Here is a 22,167-nt window from a genome sequence, read left to right as displayed (position 1 = left end):
ATTTAAAAGACAGAGAAATTGGAGTCACAGACTAAGCAGAGATCAATTTATTTTAACAGAAAATAAATGAAGGAGGTTTTAGTCCTGCAGGTGAGCTAATTCCAGTATTTTCAGCAAGGTCAGGAAAAATTCCAGGAAGTTTAGAAAAAGCAGCTGAGTGAAACCAATGACAGATCCAAAACTGTTCTCTCAGTCTGAGCCTGTCAATTGCATCAGTGATTTCTCAGCGCTAAAAAACCAGCCTGTAAATGAGTTGCTGCTTTATTTCTGCTACCATTTAGAAATATCTTCTGAGGGTAACACATCTCCCCTCATAGCAGCTCAGGTTAAATACATTATTTGTTTTGGCAAACCTAGGCTTAAGAAAGGTTAAGTGTCCCAGTGGATTAGTCATCTAAACACTTGTTCTCTTTTCAGTCTGGCAGAAGCATAGGTACAGGAAAAGCACTTACAGGCGAGTAATGTTGAAGTTCAGACCAAGATTAATAGCAAAGGAAGGCACAGAAAACTCTATTAGACACTTGCTTTCAACTTCAGCGATAAAGATGGTTTTTTAACATGAGATACTTAAGGGCATTAAGCCTAATAGTTCGTTTCTGCTTCAGAAATGTTACTACTGCCCTTTGATACTAAGAACAGTATAACACTGCATGGGAAAAGTGTATCAGATCACTGGCAATCATAAGGACCTCCAAAATCATGGCCCCCCCCCAAACAGTGACCCTTTGAAACTTGATATCTGTTCTTAAAATGATCAGTGAATAGTAAGCATTTTGTCAGTCACTGGTTGCAATAGCCCTGGTAGAAGCAATCCTTAAAAATATGTCAGTTGCCTCCCACGTCAATTGAGGAAGACATTCAAACAACAAGTGGACAATTAATGTAATATAAGGTATCAGAAATGTTTTAATATTAGCAAAACCATCTATTGGTGGGAGTTTTGACAGCAAAGATAATCAGTGGCAATAGAGCCATGCCATTGGATCATATCTTTAGAGAGGTAAGTACTAAATTAATTTGTTTATGCTGCAAAGTTTGATCGCAAAATGATACATCGATAAGAGTAATGTGGTAAGAATGGGGCCAGAGTACTTGATGCATAAAAATACATTGAGATCTTTACCACGATCATTACGGGTAAATGTGCTCCAGAAGAAGTTTAAGTCACATTTACTTTGCTTTCAAAGCAAAAAAAACTGTATTAAACTGTAGGACATCCCAGTTTGAGATAGCAATAAGCATATTAGGTTAGTTTATTTTCCAGTACTCACAGAGAATAAAAAAAACATACTTACTGTAAGAATTCCATGCCATAAACCAACATCCTTCTTGAAATCTAATACATTCACAATTGTTTCAGCTGTCCAACAAAAACAAAGCAGAGTTTATTTTTTAGAACATGGCACCAACCCAAGGCAAACCCACTCAAGGGAAGGAAGCTTCAGTATAACATGACTGGTGACCTCAAAGGTTAACTTTCACAGTAAATTTCCACTGCAGAATTTATATTGGCTAGGGCATTATTTGTACCTCTCCTATAGATATTTTAAACGTGTGCATATTTCCTAAAACAAATGAAAAAAAAAATCAGGTTTTTAAAGCTAGAAGCCTTTGGACCAAATCTAGGTAAAACATAAGATAGGAGCCTAATGAGAAATAAGCTACAATTCACACTTGATTTTAAGGATGATGCAAGTGAAGTGTACTCCATACCTTCTGTGTATCCACATGCCTGGGTCAGAGCTTGGCAGTGTGTCAGCAGCGCAATCCTCGTCACAGTCACCCCCAGCACACTTCCATCTTTACATGTTTTGTACTAAAAAGAAATAACCAGGGAAAGTCAATGTGTAATAATTACCCTATTTCCATTATTTAAAAGCTATGTTTAAAGTGTTTCCTACGCAGGTGAATGATGGGCACATCTAATGACTCTACTTTAAGAAGGCAGCAGTATTGAGGAGTTTTGGAGATACTTCTTTGTTAAAAGATACTTTTTTTCAGATAGGCTTTCTCTTTTTGACTGAAGTTTCCCAGGCTTGATATCTGAAATCCACCTCTTGTTTGAAAACAGGAATCATGGAAAAATAATTCTAACAACTCTGACCATGTTAATGACTAGATGACTGGCTAGGTTTAGCAGAGAATAACCTAGTTCAGTCTGTTCAGTGTTTACGTTACATTTTATAGGCCAACCAATAAAACAGAGCTCCCTTGTGCATCTTATAAGGCACGGGATAAGAGCTGACCTCAGAATCCTTGCTGGGTGCTGTAATAATAATCTATATGTATACAGTCTGAAAGACCCATGCTCTTTGATGAGAATATGAGACTCATGAGAAAAAAGGAGAAAAAGAGGTGGGAAACCATTTGGGATGACTGCAATAATTTTTTGATTTTATGCAAAAGTCTGAAAACTCTCAATGGCAATTAGTAAATTAAACATTTATCTTACTCCATGATGAAGATAATCACAAATTGAGAATCAAGACATCTCTGCTTCTCTAACCCAGTGTTCTGACTGCACAAAGACAGGAAATACCTTCCCTCCATTTCCTTGAACTTAGTCATTTAAATTCCATACTAAGAGCACTGAATTCAAGGCATTTGAGTCTGTGCAGAAGTAGAAGAAAATTATGGGGGAAAAAAGGGAGTAAAATCAAACTTAACAGCATTGCTAACTTGCCCTTCCTGATATGGTTTTTGGGGAAGTATGACTCACAAAGCAGTAAGTGATAGGCAACCATTGGAACAAGAAGTTCTTTCTCTTTCAAAGGGTCTGAAGGTTGTGATATGAGAACTGAAGCTTCACTGTGAAACTAGTCATCTATCAATCCCAAGCAAGCCCACACTATGAAAGGGACTGAGATTGGTCAAGGTAAATTTAATATAGTATTGTAGCAGCCACATAGACAACATAAAAACATTAACGTTAGAAATGCCAAAAATGCAATTTAACATTCCATTAACTTTTCTGAAATCAGTATCGGTCTAATTTATTGTAAAGTATTACTTATTAACAGGCTAAACCAGGATGTTCTTTGCTTCTGTGACTAGTGAATGAATAATGATGTTTACCTAATGCAGAAGTGCCATATGTAATGATTCGAGGAGAAGATGCATCTTCATTAACTCACCTCAATGTAAGCTGTGTCATTGTTTGCATCCTTGATGTGTGGGAACCAGTCACGAGGAGGCTTGGAGAGGTGTTTAGACTCTGTGACAAACCACAGCAGCTTTGGCCAGCCTGAGGTACAAACAAGAGTTCAGCTTTTTTTGAGTTTCTGCTGGATAAGACAAGACAAAAGTCTTCCCCAACAAAGCTTTTTTCCTCAAATGCCTGTGTTACCATTACCTAAACATTGATTCTTTTTGAACCTCAATATAGTATGGGAAAGAAGATTTTCCAGAATTGTTTTCTTAACACAGCTATCATGGTCTAAGACAATCCCTGAGGAAATGGCTGCGCAGTTCAAGCTGTTATTGACCCAAACAGTTTCATTACCACTCTCCTACCAGAGGTTACTGTCCCTACACTTAGCTATTGGACTGAATTGTAAGAATGCTTCTCATCTACTACAGTCAAAAGTCTGTTGGTTTAATTTTGCTTATGGCCATAGATGATCTCAGCAGCCCAGCTTAGCCAGCAGAGAACCAGGCTGGGAGCACTGGTACTGCTCTCCAGCTACCAGGTGGGCACAGCCATCACCACCAGCAGTGACACACTGGGACAACGGTGTCCCAGCAGCCACAGCTGCTCCTGTGGCAAGTGTTTCATCACACTTGATCCTCACCCACAGACACTAAACAAGTGCAATGTTTACTACTGTTGTAGTAAATGACCAGTGATAGCCACTAAAAGTAAGAGTTAAATTACCTTTAAACTGTGGTATCTCCCCTGTGGGGCTTTTAGGCAGTCCTTTATGGCATGCATCGCTGGTCAAGGCCACAGTAACTCCACAGCTTCCAAGTAAAAAGCCTATTTGTTGACTTCCTGCATCCTAAGAGATGACAAAATACACAGAATTGATTAGAAGTGATTATAGGTTGAAATAATTTTTGTCCTTGGGCACATTATCTTGAGAGGAAAACAGTCTCTTTCCTTTAAGCTGATTTCCTTTTAGCTGATTATCAAAACTCATCTGTACATTGACAACAGAATTCCATACCCTAGACACCCTCTTGTCTGTATGAGCATAAATCATAAAGAGAATGGAAGCCATCAGATGGCATCTGCTCTTATGTCTCTTCAGAAAGGATGATGAGTGGCTGGGAGGAGTGTCAGAAGATTGTTCCCTCCAGAGGGATCCTTGGAGAAATGGGCAGACACGCCCTTTACAAAGTCCAACAAAGGCAAATTCAAAGTCCTGCACCTGGGGAGAAACAACCCCCTGCACCAGCACCATCTGGAGAGCAGCTTTGTAAGAAAGGACCTGGGGGTCCTAATGGACAACATGTTGAATGTGAACAGCAATGTGCCCTGGCACAAAGAAGGCAAATGGCATCCTGGGCTGTGTGAGGCAAAGTATTGTCAGCATGTTGAGGGAGGTGATCCTTCCCCTCAGCACTAGTGAGGCACATCTCTAGTGCCAGTTCTGGGCTTCCAAGTAAAAGACATGGAGCTACTGGAGTCAGTGAAAGGCCACTGATAATTAAGGGACTAGAGCAACTCTCCTATGAGGAAAGACTGAGAGATGGGATTGCTCAGCCTCCAGAACAGAAGGCTTAGGGGGGATCTCATCAGTATGTACAAACACCTGAAGGGAGGGTGTAGAGAAGATGGAGCCAGGTTCTTTCCAGTGGTGCCCAGTGACAGGACCAGAGGCAATAGGTAGAAATCAAAACTGAGGAAGTTCCCTCTGGGCACCCTCTGTGAGGGTGACTGGCATCGTGTGCCCAGAGAGGCTGCAGAGTTTCCATACTCGGAGATATCCAAAAGCCACCTGGATGTAGTCCTGGGCAACCTGCTCTAGGTGGCCCTGTTTGAGGAGGGGAGCTGGACTAGGTGACCTTCAGATGTCTCTGCCAACCCCAACCATTCAGTGACAATTCTAGGAAATAGTACGGATTATAGATGCTTCCACCTGGATAAAGCTCTAAACCCTTAAGATGCTATATGGGCATACAGTGGTGACAGTATCCCTATTATTGCTGATCTAACATGATTTGTCAATAGCCATTTTATTGAGTAGTAACAGACACATTTCAGGAGCACTACATATAGTCAAGTGCCCATTAGAGTAAGCTCATTACATTTTACTTTCATCAAGGGCGTGTAGGCACTGAGACTAAGAAGTCATGTGATGATTTTCAAGTCTAGGCCATAGCTATTCTTTAAGAGATGCTGTGCTTCTACAGCATTATGTCTGCTGTATGTATAGTATCTTGTCATGATTATTTTATAAACTTTACATCTATTCACTAACCTCTTCAACAGAGCAAAACCCAAGATGTAAATGCACGTAGAAGTATTAACTCTTTCTCCACAGAACAATTCTACAGAAAATAGTCTAGAGAGCCTTAAAAGATCAAATTAAAATATCTTTCGAATCAACCATAAAGCACACTTAACCATGGAAACAACCAGAAATACAGTAGTTGCTTTAATCTATTGATTCATTCAAAGCAAAATTGTATGATGAAAGCCCCAGAGCCTATCTGACTAATTTTTAATGAAATTTTTATGTAGTCAAATAAAACCATCTAAAACGGAGAAGCAATCAGATCAGAAAAAAAGCAAGGGCTTACTTGTTTTTTATACCACCTCAAAATATGTTTATGCCAGCAATTATCAGAACTTTGATAGCTGAGCAACAATAAATTGATCTGTCAAGTCTATGCTATATAACTCCTTCTATCCAGAATTAGAAAAAGCATTTGTTTTTGCTTACTATAACCAGAATGCATATAAAAACAGGAAAAAATTAAAAGGCACTTTTCCAGGAAGGTTTTTTAAACTTAAGCTTGTGTATAATCTTTTCCAATATAAAACCAGACAATGAGAGTATCTTTTGAACAACAGAGAATAATACTGGTATATCCATGAACAACATTTTGGGGAGCATGTTGTTGACCCCACCACACCTGCACCAGTGGGGCTTCCAGAACTTAAAGAGCTTTGTCAACCATTACTGTGTCACTGATTCTTGTGTTAGCTAGTCCATATTTGTATTGTCAAATCTGTGGGACAAGCACTCAGCCAGATCTGATCTTGGTTCCAAGTGAGGATGAGACCTGGGGTCTCCCCTCTTGGGGTCTGCTCAAAGGAAGGAAATTATGGGTGCCTGAACAATGCAGGTGAGATGGCTCTCCTTGGTGGTCCCTCAGAAGGAATGGCAGGAAGACGAAGGCTGGAGTAATCCATGGAAAACATCACTCCTTGGGCAAGACACAGCTTCTGAGACCTGCTACTCTTTCATCTATAAAGGGGGGTGATGAGTTTCTTAAAATATCAGATTCATACTACCATTACCCAAAATTCCCCATTAAATTTAATCTAAAAAATGTTTACTAATATTTTAAGAATTTTTAACTACCAACTAAAAAAAGGCATATAAATTCTATAATTGAATGCAGCAACTGCATTGATCTCAATTTTAAATTATAGTGTTGTAATTGTATATCCTACAAAACCCTGCTAGCAAACTGTTTCACCACTGTGTCAAGAAAATGCCAATTCTCAGGCAATGAAATTCCATTTAATTCAGCTTTATAAGCAGAAATTAACCTAACAAATTCCATGACAAATCTAATGTAAGTAAACCAGTAGAAAGTGTGGACCTTAGAGCATCAGCATACCATGGCCCTGAGGGATATTTTTGCTCTTCTGACAGCAAAAGAAAAGGAAACTTACAGTAACAGTGGAGTTTTTCAGATAACACAAGAAAGACTGACTACACTTTCACTTAGTGCCATACCAACAGGCTTAAAGAATGTCCATTTGTTACAAATGTGGATAAAGCCTTTCCCAAATCTTCATTCGCGAAGCCTAGCCATGGTGATGAGAGAATGTCCACACAAATATTATTCATTCATTTGTAGTACCTCACACATTCAGATTATTTAATACAATCTACGCACATGTCACAATTCACAGATTGCTTTACATTAGAACAACTCCACATCTCACATAGCACCAAAATCTTCAGCCCACTCTTTTCTGTACAGTTATTCTTTCAACTGTAAGGAAAACAATGACTAAACAATTATGTGATGTAACACTACCATAGGAGTTTGGAAGAATTTTGCCAGGTGCGACGGTATGTAGTGCGTTTTACAGACTTTCAAATCCTGTGCCATGCCTTGGTGGCCACATTAAACCCTGCCTTGCAAGAAAAAGGCAAATCAAGATGCTGAAGCAGGGGTGCTGTGATAGACACTGTTCCCCAGGGCCACAGGAGTTGAGGATTTTGCAGTGTGAATGCAATGAAGCTTTCTGATAACCTCCTACTAGGTGTTCACCAATTCCATCTTCAGTCTCAGTCTCTCACACCTAGTGACAGACTAGGTTATCACCACCTTCTGCCTGCTTCTGGTGGCTTCATTCTGACTTAGAAGCTAAAAGTACTGCAGAGAACAGAGACATGAAGAAGAGGTTGACATCCCTTTCCCCATGGAAGTGCTCCTGTGATATCTGCTGCCCCATAGAAGAAATTGTTGAGATACTGAACTGACAGCCAGTAGGTGGAAGATCTGAAACTTTTCTACATCCCACAGACACAGCACAACCTTACCTACACATCCAATCCTGTGAACATGAGAGAATTTGCTGTTCCTTGTACCTCAGCAGGATCAGCCCAGAGTACTGAAGACCTTGGGCAAAACGTGTACGTTTGAAAAATGAAGTTTGAGTTAAAAATGCAGTCCTTTGCCTGAAGCAGTCAAAGGTCCCATGTGGGCCATGAAAAAGCTACTGACTTTAAAGGCATTGATTATTTCAGATTTCAGAGACAAGCTATCGGCCTGCCTTTTGAGTAATGTGAAATGAATGGTTGCATGCTGAAAACTACTTTGTAAGTAGAAAAAAACACAACCAAATAATCTTCCCCCCAAAAAACCCAATATCCTCCTCCCATTGTAAATAAAATTACTCTCCTGCCTGTAAAGGGAATAGATTTTCACAACACACTGGTTTGTCAGCAGTATTACCTGTTATTTTGGTAATTTATGCTAATCTGCCACTTTGGCAACTCCCCACTTGTCACAAACACTTTATTTTGCTGAATTTTGTAGGGGCAGAAAAACCTCAGGAAGCCAGTGGGGACCAGGTGAAACAACTCAACGCAGTCCCAACCACAGACAGGGAGAGACTTGCCAGTGATGCTCATTGTCAAATCCTCCACAATTCACAGCTTGAAATGACACGTAATGCGGGTGGAAGGCAAAATACGCAGCTGAGGTATTGTAGCATGAGGTTCGAGATCACTTGCTGACTTTGGAGCTATCATTTTACATTTCTTGAAGGCACACAACACTTGCTGGGGTACAAAAACTGAGGTGTGCATAGCTTCAGACTATGTCTGCACACACCTAGAGAGATCAATCTTTCATATGAAGCGAGACGGAAATCCTCTCTGCTGTAGGCAACCATTCAAAGTTTTCTAAAGACTTTTATTAAAGGTTCGCTAAAGGTTTTCACCAGTACCTGCAGGCAAATTGTCTTCTTCCTGCTGTAGAGAGTGATAATTCATTGTCAGGATAAAAAAAATCCCACGTGTGGTTGCATTTCGGCATGCTTTTAGTGTCATTTCTATAATGCTTTGTGAGAGTATCTGTGTGAAGGAAAACAATTACGATCCTGTCTCTGTGACTGAGAGTGCATGTCCTTATCTAATAAGAAAGGAAAGAAGAGACAGTCTGTGCAAAGGTTGGCCTGATAAAGGGTACTTCACTTGCAAATCCCAGACTGTTTTTAAAATGACAATTATGTGGGGGAGCATCACGGACTGAACTAATCTTGTTTTCTATTACAATGCTTATTTGAGCTGCAGTGCCCTTACTCTACCAAAAATTTGCTGGTAAAGAACAAATAGGGCAACTATTAGACACAAAAGTCAAAAGTGAAAAGGCATCAAGGAAACACTCTATTTTTAAAACAGAGATCTCAAAGACCTTAACCAAAGTTAAACACAATGCAGATGCAATCTTCATAACCAGCTTTAAGATGAAGAAATTAGTTGGACAATGGCTTTGGTGTCTGCCTGTAATTTGCATGTGATATCTGCAACCATGAGCAGTCTTAATGTCTAGAAGTCTTAATGAAAGCAAGACAATGGTTATTTTTGGCAAAGGACACTGTGTGAAATGTTATATGCCCTCTAGGAAATTATAATTGCCTAAACTTGAAAATATAATAAGAAAACACAGACTTTAAAGGATCTGAGATTGACTGTGGCAAAATGAGTGCTTCACTGCTAAAGTGTATGAAGGGGGATAGACAGGTACCAGGGGCTCACATGGGGTTGAGGGAACTTACATTCTCTGGAGAGATGGAAGATTGTCACTGAAAGAAAAATATATAACATTTTATGGATATTTTAAATCCAGGGGAGAAAGAGATGCATTGTCAAAAGATGTTCAAAAGTATGTTAAGCTCCAGTGTTTCTGGTGCACTGCAGCCCAATGATGACTAAAGCTGAGAGAAAGCAAAGCGCATTTTATCTCAGGCCCTGAAACACTAGGAAAGATGTCAAGGTTTATTTCCATTGGAATAGAATTCTTCCTTCAAAGGAGGACATGACTGGGACAATTTCACTGTTTTGAAAGAGATAGACCTCTCTGGTTACTGTTAAAAGCTTTAATAATCTTTCAGGATTTAATAAAAAGAGCTCCTGAAAAACAGTTTTTACCGTGTATGAAGCATCCTTTAAAAAACCTGAAGTGTCCTGGAGTGGGTATCTCCAGATTTCCTATGACAATACACAGGCACATTCTTCCAACCACACTGTCAGAGCCAGCGACTGGAGGAGCACAGAAATGCCTGCTAAGCACACACAGCATTAAATCTAAGATGATAGGAAAGAGCATTTTGAGTGAGAAATTTAATTTTACATGCTTTCATGTCTCACTCTGCCACAAATTCTGCCTAAGATAAGGAGGCCATAAAGATCTATGTGGGATTGCTTTGTTCATATGTTCACAGCATGGGACTGAGCATAACTATGAATGTGCTTGGAGGACAAAAATGTTATTTTCACATTAAAACTGATTAACTCCCCTGACTGTACCAGAGCAGAATAAAAACAATTTGCATGGTGCCCATCAAATGGAAAAAAACACTGACCTAAAAAATCTAAAGAAGGAGAAACCAAAACTGTATTTTCAAATCTTTTCCTAAGGGACATAGTAAATCACTGTTTGAACTAGAATTCGACACGTTGAGACTCCCATGTCTTCTATTTTGATGGCCCATTCTATGACATACAATTTGCATGTCACATCATATCATACATACAATGAAACAAATACTCCAGCTTCAGACAAGATTAACAAAAGTGGCAGTTCTGAAGGAAGAGGTGTTGTATAGGACACATTATTTGCTAATGTTTGGGAAACATAAGCAAATTTGGAGAGAGGGACATTACTCTGAAAGAACAGACCCCATAAGCCAAGGGATGAGGATTAGATATAACAATTTTGGGGAGTGTTGATGATAAAGGCATTTCAATGTTATTAATGTAAGGAAAGGAGGAGAAATAAAACATGCTGCTTGTTTGATCACTACAATGACCATGGAACTCCTGATTGATGTTTCTAGAATAAAGAGCTAGTTTCAATGTATTTGAAAAAAGCCTGGTATTTCAGTTTTTAATTTTAGATCTGATGTCGCAAATTTAAAGAGCCAAAACCATGCTGCATGAATGACAATTTCCAGGTCTTTGCTGAACACCAGGAAGCATTCTGGGAATAAAACTGAAGAATGCTGCATAGTTGCTGGGTATTCTGGCAATCCATGCCAGGTGCTAGGTCAGACAGGTCTCCTGAAGTCCTGGAGGTATTCTAGGTATTCTGTCAACACAAAGGTGGGATACAGAAGGAAAGAGCAAGGAGACACAGACTTTCACCTAACAATAAACCAGAAAAAAAATCCTGTTAAAGTCTTACAAAAATAACAGTCATGCTATGAAGAAAGGGGAATGCATACAAAATCTATGTGCAGGTAAAGTAAAAGCCTTTACTTCCATATGGATACACATGTCTGCAGAGTAATCTGTAAGCCAAAAGTCTATCGGGCTACAAACACTATTGTTCAATTTTAAAATGAAAGGACAAAATTTTGCACAGAGCTGTGAAAAACTCTTCTTATGAAAATGCAGAACAGTATTAAAGCTGCTCATACAAATTTTTAATATTAAAAATGTGCTCCTAATATAACTCCCTAAAATAGCTCATCCTGTATTTTGTAAGCTCATAATATAAATGTGTTAGTTCACATTTCTGTCTTCCAAAAAGCAACCCAAAAGATGCCAGAATGTACTGAAGCGTGTCGAAGAGAGGATAAATAATGGGAAAGCATAAAAGAACAGTCTAGGCCATTGTGTGATGACACAAATGACATCTTCCCACGGATGCCAGAAGCAATCCACTGCAATTTGACCAAGCAGAGGTATTCCTTCTGGGACTACTCAGAACATGATTTTCATCTCATTGTTTCCACTCCAGTTGCCCTTACATATAAACAAATGCAAAAATATTTGCAATAGTATATGCTGTGAGATTGCATAGTTTTATTTATAGATTATAGATCATGTTGCTTTTTTAACTGACATCTCTGTTATTGTTTTATTAGTTTGATATTTAAACATTATGGCAAAAGATAAACAGTCCGAGTCTGTATATATTCTTTTGTATAAATATATATACATGCATGTTTAAGTGTATATTTATATATCCACTTATACACACATATTCAAAAAAACCCAAACACCCAAGAGGTTCAGCCAAATTAGGGTAAGTTATTCATTTGACACAGAGTATTTACTTGGACAGCTGGATTTTATAGTTTAATAGATGGATGTGGTATCAGATGTTCCAAAATAAATCAAATTTACACCTATCCATGTACTTTAAAATGTCATTAAACCTCAGAAAACCATAACAGGGAAAGACATTAGATTTTTCAACCTTCAAAGCCATGTTGCTTCTTTTTTAATCAAAGAATGAAAGCAGATTTACCCATTTGAGCACTCTATAAGATCTTAAAATGTACATAAGATCTTAAAATGTACATAAGATCTTAAAATCTTTTTGACACATATAGAATCTCTAGTTTATATTGAAATAATGCACAGTGTTATGCAACTGCCTCAAACTATCTTAAGGTACTGTACTTGGATGTGAAAGTGTGATAGCAGCCCAATGTAAATGCACTGTATTTCTACTAAATTCAACATCCTTGTTCTGTAGTCATGTCTACCTCTCAGTGCTCTCAAATACAACATTTTACAAATTTTACCCCAAAGCAGGCATGGTGGTTGAGGTTCCATCCTCTCTTCTTACACAGCCTTTCTAGCTTACCTGCATCTTTCCTCCAGTCTTAGCCAGTTTAAGTTGGGGCACCTATTGTCTCCTCTGTCCCTTAGTTCCCAGTGTCCTTCCTTCTGCTCAATCACCCTCATGTTTGCTCAGCTGGATCATGATCTTTTGTTGTCTGATCCACTCACTCACTCATTCACTCACTCACTCCATCTCTCTCTCTCCTCCTTCACCTGCTCATTAAACCAGCCCTTCCTCCAGCTCCCACCCCTTCTCTCCTTGCCAGCTTCTGGTTTCACTGTGGCAGGAGCCCACCACAGATGTTGGCCAGGGCATGTGCGATCGTAATGGAGAAATTATGAGATCAACTCAGCTTCTCAGATGTGAGGAAGGTTCCAGCATGTTCAGTTAGGAATTAATCCCCAGATATTTTGAGCTGTTAATTTGCTACATGAGATGTGCAAACTGAAAAGCCTATCTGAGGGTTTAAAATCTTGGTTTCATGGCTTTCATTTGAAAGGTAGGGTATCTATCCATGAAACAAAGATTTGAGCTTCTGCTTTGGGGTGCTGTAACACTGGAGCATCTCAAAGAAAAGCCCTTGACAGTTGAAAAACTGAAAATATGAGCAAAGTAATACGTTTCCCCAGCCCTTTCCTTGGAAACAATTTATGTCTTCAGTCAACATTTTCTGAAAGAATTTAGTTTAAAAAAGAAAGTTTGTAAAGATTAAAGAACACTCTTTGTGTGGACAAGTCCAGACCAAGTAATTAAAGTAAAGCATTATTAGTGCTAGCTAATAAAAAAATGATTATACAAGGGGATATGTGGGAGCGGCCAGCCATGGTAAATTAAGGGGATATGACAAAAAAAATCTTGTAATGAATAAATATATTTTGCTGTACTTACAACCTTTAAGGCATATATCCTCAGAAAAAAATGCAAGTTCAGCAGCATCAGTGTAAGCGTCCCAGCTGTGGTTCACCTACACCACCCACCCCACTCCTCTCAATGCCCCCAGACACTCTTTCTCGCTGGAACTGCTCTCCTAACACTTCCCTAGGATACATGGTTGAATCTCTGAACCATCACTGGATGTGGAAGGCTTTTGATTAGCAGTGGTCAGTTTTCTCTATGAATGCCTGTTCTATGGCAAGAATTCCTAAACCTAATTTGTCCAAGTGCCACCCTTGGCAGAGAGGACCATGGTGACAGAAGCTTTGGGACACATATGCACAGAGAGACACAGGAGAAGGCATTTCCGTAACCGCTTTGAAGTAGCACACACAGCACTAGTGGCATTATAACATAGCTTGGGTTGCAGGGACAGGTGGAAAATCAGCAGTTGTTGCCAATGGTTCTTTGTCAGTGGCCAACACCAGAATGTTTTGAAAGGCTACAAAGATAATCCATCTAGGACTGGCAGAGCTGCAGTCTTGGAAAATTTTCCTCTCCTTTTCCATGTGGATCTGCATTTGCTGAAACTACAAGCACATCTTCAGATTTTCCATTACAGAAAAGAAGGAACTATATATAATTCACCACACAGCACTATCTTTGTATCCTCAGATTCAGAGTTAGTTAACCACAAAAATGTACTCAAAAGCTATGTTCAGTTGTGATTTATTCTGACGTAAGTTTCAAAATGCAGTATAGAGAAGAAATTCAGTTCCCTACCTTTCTTGTAAGTGGCACTTCAATAGGGACGGGGACAACTTCAGCAAGCAGGCAGCCATAAAATGCCACCATGAAAGCAGCAGGATCATTGTTAGGAAACACGAGCGTTACCTAAAAGAGAGAGATGTAGATTAAAAATATTTTATCCTAGGTGTAAAACAAAGATAATTGAAGCTTCTATGATTCCTTTTGGATAGAGATGATTATTGAAGCACTTCTAAGATAACTATTCAAATGCCTAATGACAGACAAAGGAGGAATCAGAAGGAATTTATCCTGAAAAATATTCCTTTTATGAACATTTTCACTTACAATGTAGCTAAATATTTTCATGTTGTCTTGTTTCCCATGTTGACAACACCCTTCATCTGGTTCTCAATTAACTGATTGCTTTATCAGTGTTAAATAACCAAGTAAATGGATTTAATAGAATTTTAGATTCTATTATAATAATTTGTTGAAGTTACTGAAACTGAAGTGGAGGTGTGATCAGTTAAGATTACGCAGACTTACTATGTCATTAGGTCAATCATTAACACATTGTTTTGTTTCACTATGCTTTGCCTCAGGCAACAGTTTCATTTTAGGACTGGACTGCTGTCCAAGTGTAGAAGTTTCTGTGTACTGTGTGCACACAAATAGCTGATACCTAGAAGCAAACTATCATATCCATGACGCACCCCAACCTAGGTGTGGATTTGTTGAACTTCACAGCTTCAGGGCTAGGGTTGGGGAATTATTTAGATAAAAGAATGCCAAAACCAATCACAGCAAATCACCACTATGCTCACTAGGTGCCCTCCTTCCCCCAGCATGCTGAACTGTGCAGCTTAGTCCTGCAGGCAGTGCAGACAATGTCTGAGATCCTGCACAGGCAAAGGGGAAGGAGAGGTGAGGATGCACGCTCTTGCTGAGGATTCAGCAGCTTACAGAGACCACAGCTCTTCCTGCAAGGGCAGAGAATACTACTGCTCTCACTTGCTGGTGAATGACCTCAGTGGCTGGATCCTGTCTACAGTTTTGTTTTGATTCAGTCCAGTGGATGTTTTCAGCTCTTGTCTTAAACAGCTGTAACACAGCTGGTAACTATCCTGCACGGTCAACTGAAGTGGCATGCAAAAGGCATGGTGAATGATTTCAAACCTAATTCCTTTGGACCCACACACAGGACCTGAGTGTATTATTACAGCATCTTGAAATTTCCTGAAACTATGTAATAGCTCTTGAGTTTTGACTGCTTTGACATCCATAGGAGTTTTGTTGAAGTAAAATCATGATGTTTTCATATACACTTCAAGGTTCAGTTACTGGAGATTATAAGTGTTTCCAGAATTTAGTTAAGATAGTCACCTTCTATACATTAACTGGATTTCTTCAAACTGGAAGAACACTAACCAACCTTGTCCAAGTCGGTCTGAAATACCTGGTTTGTAAGCTTAAGATTCTAATTTCATCAAGGTTTAGAGTCAGAGCAAATACATGGCTACTTTGTCTGCACACTTGCACTTTAAACAGTCCAAGTGCCGGACATGGCAGTGCAGAACTCACTGTATGCATTCTACAGGCACAAACCATAAACAGCCTCAAGGGAAATGGAAATACAAGGATTTTGCCAGGTGCAAATCCTGTTTGCTGAGCCCAGTAAACATCTGAAAAACCTAAAAGATACTTTGAGGGTTGTGGGTTTTGCATTGGTCTCTGTTTACTTAAAAGCAGTGAAGGTTTGGATAGGAATCTTTGCAAAGGAGCTGACAGAGGTGAAAAAAATCTCACTGAAGTCCAGTGGGAAAGAGGCATTAACTTCCTCTCCAAAAAACATTAATCACTAACAGACTTGTACCAAATAAATAAATAATGTGTGTAAAAGCAAAAAGTGCTAAGCTTGAAAGAAAACAAATCATACAGTGCATATTAAGAGATGAGAATCTGGTTATCTAGTAGATATTTCAGAGGACAAGCTTAATTTCCAGGTAGCTGTCTGGGGTGATGTAAGGTTAAATTTCTGAAGTTACTATAGAAGGCAAATGCAGTTTGCCATGTATAATAATAGCAGAAGCAGGGAATGAAATGCGGGCACATTCATTTATTTTTTGGCTCAGACAAAGTACATAAGAGGTGAGGTAATGGTAATCATGAAAAATAGAGATTGTATTGATAGAAGAGATTTTTAAAGGGAAAAAATAAAATATTTTAATATTAACATAAGGAAAAAATTACATTCTCATTTAGAAAAGACCAGAAATATATGCCGTGTTTAATTTAGTATGTAAAAACTGCCTTTAACTGTTGTCGCAGAAAATACCTTATGCCAGAATAAAAAGTCACCTTCAAAAAGCTCAGAAAGCTTTTATGTTATTACAACAGGGGCATAAGAGCCAGAATAACCACAGCGTAGAGCAGAAGTGCAGTAACACCTCATCTTCAACGTGAAGTTGCTTCATATGATCACGTTCCTGTTACACAGGGATGCTAGGCAAGATGTTTTTACAACACAAAACATATGCTTTCAGCACTCAGCTGTAAACATTTGTTTCACTCTAATCTAGGTGGACTTATTTTAGCAGAGCAGTAATTTGTTCTTTACATCTCCTGCACTAGCTAGATTTCCAGCCTTCAGCCTGAATTATCCACAAATCCTTTCTTAATGTTAGGAGATGCCAGTGACCGCTGCTGTAAATGACTACAAAGACAGGCAGGCAGCACACCACAGAGAAGGAGAGATGCACATTGCCCATATGTGAACTTTATTCCTTTTGGAGCTTTCTGGGTGGACTGTTTTGATGTGTACACCAGAACAACTTGCTGCTTCTGCTGTTGCTTAGAGACAGAATTGTAAGTCAAGTAAAAGAGATTCTTCAGATCCTAGTCCTGGATGAATGCCATTGTAGGAAGCAATTTAGATTAAGGATCTAGAGATCATTTAGTTATTTTCTTTATGATTTATTTCAAAAAGAAACAGAGGAAGGACTGTCATGTTTCTTTTTTTTTTTTTTTTTTTCTTTTTCTTTCTTCCTTCTGGAAAGTGTTACTGCATTCTTTCATTTTTGAAGCTCTCAGACACGTGTGTTTCTCACATGTGGCACGAGAGGATCAAGTGAACCAAGAGTTTGAGAACTCCTATCAGACTCTGGGGGACAGACTTAATCCCACACTCACAACACTAAGCACTAGGACAGGAGACTAAAATTTGCATTTCTGACAAATTTGTTCTGGAATATCCATTCCACAGCTTAAATCCAAACTGGAATGGGACCTGTGGAATTTTCTAGACACACTCCGGAAGAGAAAAAGGGCAGTAGGCTCAGCCAGTCTTGGCAGACAAAGGGGTAGGTTTGTAAGTACATTGTTAGCAAAACCATAGGATGTTCTTGTCTTCATTTAACATCTTAAAGTGCTACCTTTGCAACTCTTGCTCTTTGTGGGTTGTATCCATTCACTTAGATTCAGCCTCTAGCAGTAGCAGCATCAGGAACTAGGAGTGGAAATATTCCCTGTGTTACCAGTCTGCATCATTCATTTATTTAACTGGCTGCCAAAATGTGCTTACTTTGCTTGACTTTGTCCTCCACAATGTTCCTCTTGTTTTTACCATCTCAAAAAATACAAAGTCATTAGTAAGTAAGTTTTTTATCCACATGACACCTCCAGGCTCCATAAGCAAGATTTTGCTAAACAGACTGTTGTGCTGTGTCCAAAAATCACTTTCCATGGGAATGTTTATTGTTGATGTTGCCACAACTTCAAGTTACTATTCAGGGAGTACCAGCTCAGGTTATTTATTATGCAGTTCAAAACATCTGTCTGAATGATCAGACTTCTTCTGAGTAAACAGCAGATTTCAGTTCCCACCCCTCCCTAATATTTCACTTCACTAATTTCCTCTGAGCACCCCAAATACCTCATTTTCTCTTTGTCAACACTGGGTCTGAACTATTAACAACTAAAAATCTTTGAGATACTCACCCTGTCTCCAGGTCGTACCATTGGTTCTTGTTTTGTGCCTAATTTGTGTAGTATATTGTAAGCAACCTTCATACTTCTGGTCCAAAGTTTGCCTATTAACATAAAATTTTTGAAATTAATTTAAAAATTCTTATGTTTTACAAGACTATAAAAGAGAAAGAATACCTGAGAAACGGAAAAAACAAAGTAGGAACATTTATATTAGTTTTCCAACTAAATACAACACCACTACTCATAAGAAGTTTTCTATCAGCTTCTTTTTTCAAGACAAAGGAAGATTAGTTTTCTTTGTGGCAGACGTTTCTCACTTTGGAGAAAATTGGATCTCGACTCCAAAATCTAACTCTTAGAAGGGTCTGGAAAATCATCAAGTCCAGACATCACCCTGATACCTCACTGTAGCAATTTGGACAAGTCACGTTTCAGCGCAGACTGACCTCTGAGGGTGATACTCAGGTTTCCCAATGGCATTTCTCATACCCCAAGCCACCAAAGGAAAAAGGAAAGGCATCCCAAGCAGCAGAGACAAAGTAAAGAAAACCCCAACAAACAGAAAACACCCCACATCCAATGGGGCACACTGAAGCAGCAGGGACCCTCTGAACCTTAGCACATCCATATGGCTGTTTCACTTTTAATTCATTTAACTTGGCTTTTTCTTCTCATCTGCTTCCATACCCTCCCTTCTCTCAGTTTTATTTCACTTGCCCTGGGTACCCTTCCTTACTGTCTCTCTTCTCCCTTGCTTTATCTTTCCAGCACCATGCTTAGCTGATCCTTATCAAGTCCTCATCCCAACATACAACAAAAAAAAATTATCTCATCAATACGCCCACATCACACGCCTTTCATTAATCCTTCAACAATTGGCACCTTTGCTCTTTCAGATGCTCTTTGTTTAGAGATCTTGTTACTTTCATTTGAACAATACCAAGTTTAACAACCCTTGTGTTTGGCTGGCCCCAAGGTACTGTCTTCAAGCAGTATTCAGTCTGACAGTAACAAATCTTTAATTCATGGTCACCAATAACTGAAACGATAATAGGTTCTGACAACAGATTACCTACGGAGTTCAGCAGTTCAGGCTCCCAAACATGCAGCATTGCTATTTATAACTAAGCCAAGCAGTTGCTATAATAAGTTCCTCCGCATCCTGGTTATAAAATGCAATACTACTGAATTATTTTTAAGTGCAAATCTGATGTAAATATAAAGTATGATGAGAAGGCCAGATTTTCTTTTTTTCCACTTAAGGAAAATTGGAAGGGTCTCTGCTGCTTTTCATTAAGAAAGTACTAAATGCAGTTATTTCTTACAAAACCAGTAATATTGTATCATCAAACTATCCTTTGCAAACTTTTTAATTTATTCAAAATTACTCCAGTATTTGCATGTTGAACTGTATTGATGCTCAGAAAGAAACACAACTTGATTCTGTTCCACTGGAAACTCAGCACAGATACAGGCATATGTCTGCAGGATTAACCCTCACGGTGCTGTGGCAGAACTACCTGCATTTGATGGAAAGAAGATCTTTGAAAGCATCCCTGCTGCTACAGTTAACACTTGAACTTTACAAGTGAGTAGGATAAAAACAAGGATGCTTTAAGAAAGCAAATATTCTTTTTCTTAAAGTTTTCCAACATTAAAGTTTCAGTGGCAACAAACTTAAAAGAGCAATTAGTAATGATACAGGAAATTGGAGAATGGAAATCAAAAGCCTGGCAAAAGTTCTGAATTGCAAAAAAGAACCATCTTTACACAAAACACTTTCAAGCTTGAAATGAACATTGAATTTTTAATTTCTTTTTCAAGACACATAAGGAGTTGCTGTGAAAAGTTCTGTCTGAACTATAGAGATTAAATCTGTTACAAGTCTCACATTTGCATTTGTGACATACACTAATTTTTTGGCTATCAAATGTGCCATCTTACAATACTTTCTTTAAAATCTAAGAACTATTCATATTACAGCATTTAGGCACATTCTTTCAGAAGTACACAGGTACAAGTACAATCATCTCCACCTAAGAAATCTGGCTAAATGCAGAAATTAAGTTTTCTCAAAAACTGAGAAAATTTAAAGGAGCACTTTCTAGTAAAGTGTTAAATAATCAAATCTTTACACACATTTTGTCATGATGCTCTTTTATTGTCAAAATTTTATTTCAGCTTCTGAAACATGGAGAATACAAGGCTGCCTTCCTAATTCCTCACCTTTCTGCTTGTATACACTTCGAAATGTACAAAAAAGGCCCATAATATTTTCTAGTGGTCAGAAAAGACTTGAATTTTTTGTCACCACAGCCCTTTCCTTCTCTGTTTGCTGTTGTGATACCAATCTTTTGTTAAGTAGCTGGGGTAACTGGCCATGCATGTGCCTTTGGATATGAAACTGTGGAAAACTAGAGTGAAGCAGCCAGTTTGCCTTCAGCTGGAAAGGAGCTGGAATATAAGGGTCTTACAAGCTCTATAATGTCACTCTAACCCTTGTGAGCTCTGCCTGTCCCCAGCTGCTGCCAACTCTGCTCCAGGGTGGGCAGGGGCTGCTGGGGGCGGGCAGAGACCCCCAGGCATCCTCACGAGCAGGCAGAGCAAAGTCCAAGTAGATCTTGAACTGAATCGTGTTTAACAGGAAGCCTCTAAGTTTTCCTGCAGGGTATATGACTGTGTTCCAAAAAAGTAAATTAAAAAAGGGCCACAAAAGGAGCAGTAATCCAGAATCTGGAGCCAGGAATGTATGGATGATCAGGGCCAGATCAGTGGCTGCTGGATGGGACACAAGTTTCTGACCAGGGGTGGACTGAACCATGGGTTTATTCTGCCACTTTGGCTGTTTGCTTCCTCCAACATCACTGAGAAACACAAAGGGCTAAACGCCTGCAGGATAAAAGCCCTCAGGAATAGAGGATGTTATAAAGACGGAAATCTTTGAAGTGTTTCCTTCCTTGGTTCTGCCTAGGTTGCACTTCAGAGTAATTCTTCCTTTGCAAACTTGAGAGATTAGACATCGCTGGGAAAAAGCCGATTGCTAAAACTTCTCCCACAAATCCTGACGCTGTGACCTTGCTGTGACCTCCATGCAGTGCCACATCTGTGCTGCGGGAGTGGGAGGCCTGGCAAGGAGGCCAGCTGTGCTTCATCCAAGGCTCTGAGACAGGGCTTAGCACCGCCCGGCCGATCCTCGTGCAGGATAAACCATCTTCATTACATGGGTTGCAGCAGAAAGCTGGCTGTTTGCAGCCACTGGGGATACATCCCATTGTCCTCAGACAGAGTTCAGTGAAGCACCAGCTCTCCTCGGATAAACACACTGCCATTAATCTTCTAATGAGTTGGCCTGAAGGCAGGGGGGCAGATGAGGGAAATTTAAGCAATAGCTTTGGTAGTGAGTGGACCTGCCCGTGTTCCAGCTAGTGCTGAAGCTCCTCTCTTCCAGCCGTGCCTCTGCAGCAGGGAGCTATCCTGGGCCCCTTCTGCAGCTGACAGAGCATGTGCTGCTTGAGCAGGAGACTTGAGCAGCACTGCTGCTTCCCTGTCATAAACACCAGACCCTACAAGCCCTCCTCCTCTTCGTGTTCCTGCCCACATCTCCACTGCAGTGGGGTCCTTTCGAACAACACTCCTACCCGCTGCACTGGGACAGGATTTGTGTCTTCCAGGCTCTGATGTCAGTAGCCCAACATTAACTCTCTTGCATTTAAAAATGAAGAACAGGTATGTCATCTACAGAGGTGTTCAGTGGTATTTAAGGCACAAGGGTACCCTCCAGAAGGGGCCCAGGCTCTGCAGGTCCTCTGTGCAAGGACTGCCAGTCACACACACATCATGGGTAACACAGGGCACTACACATTTAAGAACCTGAATTACCCCTCAGTTTTTAGGTCACAAAAGTATTTCCCAAACAAAGCAGACTGGTAGGTGTATGTGGAACAAACCCCAACAACAGGCATTTAACACACACCTTGTTGCTACTACAATTTATAGCATTGTTCCTACCTCCCATGGAGCTGCTAATTGTGGTGCTGCTTTCTAAGATCTCGTATAACTCCACAA

At 39.6% G+C, this 22,167-nt stretch overlaps 1 protein-coding gene across 5 annotated transcripts in view; it reads right to left on the bottom strand.

Moving 5' to 3' along the window:
- DIP2C (disco interacting protein 2 homolog C) overlaps window positions 1-22,167 on the bottom strand; it is a 310,293-nt gene that overhangs the window by 75,042 nt on the left and 213,084 nt on the right. For all 5 annotated transcript variants that reach the window (XM_051812854.1, XM_051812853.1, XM_051812855.1 and 2 more), the window contains 6 exons: window positions 18,112-18,203; window positions 14,149-14,259; window positions 3,875-3,998; window positions 3,135-3,244; window positions 1,714-1,816; window positions 1,296-1,360 (listed from right to left, as the gene is read on the bottom strand). In XM_051812854.1, the coding sequence (XP_051668814.1) occupies window positions 1,296-1,360; window positions 1,714-1,816; window positions 3,135-3,244; window positions 3,875-3,998; window positions 14,149-14,259; window positions 18,112-18,203 (605 nt within the window). The remainder of the gene's footprint in view (window positions 1-1,295; window positions 1,361-1,713; window positions 1,817-3,134; window positions 3,245-3,874; window positions 3,999-14,148; window positions 14,260-18,111; window positions 18,204-22,167) is intronic.

Source organism: Manacus candei, unplaced genomic scaffold, assembly GCF_025592945.1.
Source record: "Manacus candei isolate 608988 ecotype Guabito, Panama unplaced genomic scaffold, ASM2559294v1 h1tg000089l, whole genome shotgun sequence".
Lineage (NCBI taxonomy): Eukaryota > Metazoa > Chordata > Aves > Passeriformes > Pipridae > Manacus > Manacus candei.
The sequence above is the reverse complement of the archived record's forward strand: the minus strand, read 5'-3'. Positions and strand labels throughout refer to the sequence as shown.